This window comes from Peromyscus californicus, unplaced genomic scaffold, assembly GCF_007827085.1.
Source record: "Peromyscus californicus insignis strain IS unplaced genomic scaffold, ASM782708v3 Scaffold_7__1_contigs__length_154581171, whole genome shotgun sequence".
Taxonomy (NCBI): Eukaryota; Metazoa; Chordata; class Mammalia; order Rodentia; family Cricetidae; genus Peromyscus; species Peromyscus californicus.
In genome coordinates this window covers 107174157-107179875 of record NW_026294595.1, presented here as the reverse complement: position 1 = coordinate 107179875, position 5719 = coordinate 107174157, and the positions used below count along the sequence as shown (strand labels likewise).

The window sequence follows — 5719 nt, the reverse complement described above, 5'->3', positions numbered from 1 at the left end:
TAGCTTTTTCCCTCTACCTTTGCCTGTCTGCCCCACACTACATTGTGTTCTTAACCCGAACAGTCTCTGGCTCCCCAGTAAGGGATTATGCTAATGAAAAACGGCCTTCTATCTGATTGTGCAGAAACTCATTTATAAACTGCACCACACAGCCTTTGAGCAATGATGTCCTCAGTCGTCGCCCAGAGCTGGTGCATCTGGGTGTGGGCTAGAATTCTGCCTTTATATACAACTTTCTTTCTACTTGTTACTACAGTTGTGCATTCAATCAGAACTTCAGTATTACACACCATATTTCTAGCTAACTCGTGTTTTAGGAAATTTCTAATAATTCGTGATGTCAACGTTTACACGGTTCATTGGTGAACATAGAACCATATGTTGCACTTTTTGAATGAATAATTCCTCTAGACTTCCAGGAAGAAAATAACACTTTGTGCTAGTTGCTTAGGAAGAAATCTACCTAGGCTCTCACTGAAAGACTGAAATGCAGATTCATAATTGAGTGTCATTGTTGGAAGAATGGAGAAGCAAAAAATGGGTCATCAGGAAGATTTGTTATTTTGTTCTTACAAAGACCTGGAAGAATTCTGTTTTTAAAACCACAATCACTAAAAAAGAAAAAAAAAAAAAACACTTCAAGGTTCCGAGCCACAGCCCCCGCCATAGCTGCCTCTGCTCCCGCCGTTCCCTTTCTCCAAGAGCGTGGCTATGCCTCCCACATATGCTGATCTTGCCAAGTCTGCCAGGGATGTCGTCACCAAGGGCTATGGCTTTTTCTTAATAAAACTTGATTTGAAAACAAAGTCCAAGATTGGACTGGAATTTACCAGCTCAGGTTCAGCCAGCACAGAGACCACCAAAGTGAATGGCAGCCTGGAAACCAAGTACAGAGCACAGGCTGACCTTTGCAGAAAGTGGACACAGACAACACCCTGGGCACCGAGATCACCAGCTTGTGTGTGGACTGAAGCTGACCATTGATTCATTCTTCTCCCCTAACACTGGGGGTAAAAATGCTAAAGTCAAGACAGAGTACAAGAGGGAACACATTTGCTGTGGGTGGTTGATTGATAAATAAAGTGCTGATTGGCCGGTAGCCAGGCAGGAAGTATAGGCGGGAAAAGGAGAGAAGAGAATTCTGGGAAGTGGAAGGCTGAGGCAGAGAGACGCTGCCAGTTGCCATGATGAGAAGCAGATGTTAAGATACCGGTAAGTCATGAACCATGTGGCAACTTATAGATTAATAGAAATGGGTTAATTTAAGATTAAGAACTAGATAGCAAGAAGCCTGCCACAGCCATCCAGTTTATGAGGAATATAAGTCTCTGTGTGTTTACTTGGTTGGGTCTGAGTGGCTGCGGGACTGGCGGGTGAGAGAGATTTGTCCTGACGGTGGGCCAGGCAGGACCAGGAAAACTCTAGCTACAGCATATTAACTTGGACTGTGATGTGGACTTTGACATCGCTGGGCCCTCAGTCTGGGCCCCTTGGCTATGAGGGCTGGCTGGCTGGGTACCAGATGAATTTTGAGACCTTGAAGTCCTGAGTGACCCAGAACAACTTCACAGTTGGCTACAAGGGGGACAAATTTCAGCTTCATACTAATGTGAACGACGGGACAGAGTTTGGTGGCTCCATTTACCAGAAGGTGAATGAGAAGTTGAAGAGTCCTGTCAACCTCACCTGGACAGCAGGAAACAGCAACACTCACTTTGGAATAGCAGTCAAGTATCTGTTGACTCTGATGTAAAGGGAACTACTCTAGCCTGATTGGCTTAGGATACACCCAGACACTAAAGCCAGGGCTCAAACTGATGCTTTCAGCTCTGCTGGACGGCAAGGACATTAATGTGGGTGGCCACAAGCTTGGTCTAAGACTGGAATTTCAAGCATAAATGAATATTGTACAATCATTAATTTTAAACTATTTTGCAGCATAGATACCTTCAGAATTTAGTGTACCTTTCAATGTATATTGGGGATGCAAGAATTGATAAACACCATGTTAGAACTCCAGGCTAAGGATGACCCGGCTTTAAGGTGTTTACCATTTCAGAGGTACAGTAGAAACTCTATTCCTGAAAGGGTCCTTTTAGCTGTAGATGTGTGGTTGAGGATGCCAGGTCTTAAGTGGAAGCTGGGAATGTGCGGGCCCTTTGTCAATCTGTATCGAGTCCACAGATGAAATTGTGACTTCCTGAGCATTGGTGTCCCGATCCTCACTGCTTTGAAGAAGGCACACACCTGTGAAAGGGACCTTTTTAGACAGATCTCCCATCCTAGTCCATCAGTTACCTGTTTTACACCAAGAGTAGTCTTCGGGGTGTGGTTAGCTATTTCTTTTGTGCCATTTTAGGATGGAGAGGGCGGGCATGATGGAGCCAGTCATTCGGGATTTAATTCTTCCTTGTGCTGTAGTGTGGTTTTCTTTTCTTTCTTTCTTCTTCTTCTTTTTTTAATTCCTTTTTTTTATACCATTGCACCCGAGTAGAAACATCTTCCAGGATCTCCAGCTCTGAGCTGGGCAGATGACTGTGGTCACACCATGACAACACTGGGGATCTAAATGACCTCTGTTAGAGCCTCATCACTCTAATTAACAGTTTAATGGGTACATTATAGAGTCTTCCATTTTGTGTGGAATGAGCTCCTCCCCTTCAAATGCTGTAATTAACATCACTTAAAATAAAACTTGAATAAAATATTGAAACCTCAAAAAAAGAAAAAAGAAAGAAAAAAAAAACCTCCAAACAATGGATTTATGTCCATTCTCACTAGCTTTGAATGTTGCCTTGGGTGAATTTGCTTTAATGAATTAATGATTGTAGCCATGTACGGGTTGCACATTTTCAATCCTAGCACTCCAGAGCAGAAGTGGGCAGATCTCTGTGAGTTTGAGGTCAGTCTTGTCTACATAGTGAGTTCAAGGCTAGCTGGGGCTGCACACTGAAAGTCTGTCTCAAGAAAAACAAACCAACAAAATAGAAATGATAATATTGTATCGACTCACCTGAGTCCACAGAGAAAGTCGTGTGCAGTTCTGTGTTTGCCTCTGGAAATGGCTTTCAGTGAGATAATTGATGTAGGCTGTGAACCAGAGGAAGGACGAAGGTTCTAATGCAACCATGGGACCCAAATGTAGTGATGCTGCCATTGTGGTGAGGAGGATGTGAATTGTGGAGAGGCTGGGCCTGGGTCCCTGGTCTCTTTCTGTAGCAGAAATGACTGAAGCAACATAGAAATAACCACTAAATAAAACAAAGCACTCAGGGACTGTCCTGGGCAGGAAGAAAATCAGAAAGCAATAAAAAATAAAAACAAAGAGCGGGGGTGGGGTGGGGGGAGTGGTTGGGGGGCCAACCACACCACTGCTCAGAGATGTCTACACAGCAAGGCCTGGTAGGCTGGAGTTCCTCCAAGAGCCTGTCTTATTGAGTTCTCCTGGGCTGTCATGACCTGGGCTAAGGGTTATACAACCCTTGGCAGTAGAGCCCTTCGTGATTCAGAACCCTCTCGTGCTTGTTGTTCTAAACCAAGCGTGTGACAGAAAGTCCAAATGGAGACACACAGATTTTGTGCACACAGAATTGAGGGCAGACTGTGGGTTTCCTCCTCTGAGTGAAAGTGAAATGCAGGCATGCATTACCTTAAGGTTAGACTAATCCAAAAATGTAAGAGGGGCTTATATCCATTCCACAGGACTGACGTAACAATGGACCATCAACTGATGGCTTCGAATGACAAGATAACATTCCTAGTTTGGAGCTAGAAGTCTGAAAGTGAGGTTCAACAGGCCATACACCCTCTGAAAGCTTCAGGAGAATGTATTCTGCTTCTCCTAGCTTCTCATCTTTACAGACAATCTTTCTATTCCTTGGTTACAGATGCCTCACACTGTTCTCTGTTCTTCCTCTCTTTCCTCTTCCAATAAGGATGCTCACCATATCAGATTACTGGTCCCATATTCCAGTATGACATCATCCTATTTAACTATATATGCAGTTACCCTGTTCTCAATAAAGCCACATTCTTCTTCTTCTTCTTCTTCTTCTTCTTCTTCTTCTTCTTCTTCTTCTTCTTCTCCTTCTCCTTCTCCTTCTTCTTATGTGCATTGGTGTTTTGGCATGGGTGTTGGGTCCCCTGGAACTGGAATTACAGACAGTTGTGAGCTGCCATGTGGGTGCTGGGAATTGAACCCTGGGTCTTCTGGAAGAGCAGTCAGTGCTCTTAACCACTGAGCCATCTCTCCAGTCCCATAAAGCCACGTTCTTTTTTTGTTTTTTGTTTTTTTTTTTTTGAGACAGGGTTTCTCTGTGTAGCTTTGCGCCTTTCCTGGATCTCGCTCTGTAGACCAGGCTGGCCTCGAACTCACAGAGATCCGCCTGCCTCTGCCTCCCGAGTGTTGGGATTAAAGGCGTGCGCCACCACCGCCTGGCTTAGAGCCACATTTTTTTTTAACCAAAAACATCTTTATTTTTTCAGTCTTTTAAAAAACAAAACAAACCTCTTCCTTTCTCAAAATAACCATGATTAGCTTAGAAAAATGGTGTATATATTCAAAGTATTTCCTTTTTTTGGTTTTTCGAGACAGGGTTTCTCTGTGTAGCTTTGCGCCTTTCCTGGAACTCACTTGGTAGTCCAGGCTGGCCTCGAACTCACAGAGATCCGCCTGGCTCTGCCTCCCGAGTGCTGGGATTAAAGGCGTCAAAGTATTTCCTTTTAACGGAAACTTCATTTTATAAAATATAGACATTTAAGAAAAAGCCAGAATCTAGCATAAGGAAATCCATTCATACTGCAGGCCCTTCTCCAGGAACCCGCATTGTCATATTATTTCCGTTTAGTAAAACCTGATCTAATTTTGTAATCCGTCTTCCTTCTGGTGTAATTTCAAACTCAGTGACGTCTTCCAACACCATAATGACAAAGTCATCCAATCCTAGAAGTGTTCCAACAATTTCTTTATTACTCTTCATCACAATGTGAATTCTGGATCCTCTACACTTGTCCACGAGCTCCAGTGGCAGGAGCTGAGACAGGTTCGTGGTCGAGTTAGCCGCCATGGCCACGCCGGAAGGCTTAAAGCCACATTCTTAAGTTTCGATATTAGGACTTCAACACAGTTTGGGGGAGAACACCATTTGTGTTAGTTAGATGTTGTTGTTGTTGTCAACTTGACACAGTCTAGGGTCACCTGGCAAGAGAAAACCCTCAGTTAGGAATGGCCTCCATTGTTGGCAAGTCTCTGGGGCTTTTTCTTGACGGATTGATGTGGGAGGGCCCAGGACACTATGGTCAGCGCCACCCCTGGGCAGGTGGGCCTAGGTAGTTTAAGAAGCAGGCTGAGAAAGCCATGGAGCAAGCCAGTAAGCAGCTCTCCTCTGTGGCTCCTGCCTCTGCTCCTGCTTGAGGTCCTGTCCTGACTTCCCTCAATATTGACTGTGATCAAGACACAAGCCATATGTGCTGGTTGGGATGAGAATGGCCCTCATAGGATCGGATGTTGTTTGGGTCCTAGTTGGTAGACTGTTTAGGGAGGATTAAGGGTATCTTGTTGTAGATGTAACCAACCGTGGGCCAGGCAGGAAAAATCTAGCTACATCTTGTTGAAGGAGATGTGTCACTAGGCGTGGACTTTGAAGTTTCTAAAGGCTCACTCTCTCTCTTTCTCTCTGCCTTCGACTTGTGTATCAGATGGGAGCTCTCAGCTACTGCT

General features: G+C 44.4%; 1 protein-coding gene and 1 pseudogene across 1 annotated transcript; one reads left to right on the top strand and one right to left on the bottom strand.

Annotated features, from left to right (window-relative positions):
* The first annotated feature begins 724 nt into the window (after positions 1–724).
* LOC128101841 (voltage-dependent anion-selective channel protein 1-like) lies at positions 725–1898 on the top strand (annotated as a pseudogene).
* A 2895-nt stretch (positions 1899–4793) lies between these two features.
* On the bottom strand, positions 4794–5104 carry LOC128100345 (U6 snRNA-associated Sm-like protein LSm5). Its single transcript, XM_052722403.1, has one exon. It carries the CDS (start codon positions 5064–5066, stop codon positions 4794–4796), a length of 273 nt encoding a protein of 90 aa, XP_052578363.1. The 5' UTR covers positions 5067–5104.
* Between the last annotated feature and the right edge of the window lie 615 nt (positions 5105–5719).

Coding starts and splice junctions, on each gene's coding strand:
- LOC128100345 (XM_052722403.1), bottom strand. CDS start 5,066: ATGGCGGCTAACTCGACCACGAACCTGTCTCAGCTCCTGCCACTGGAG.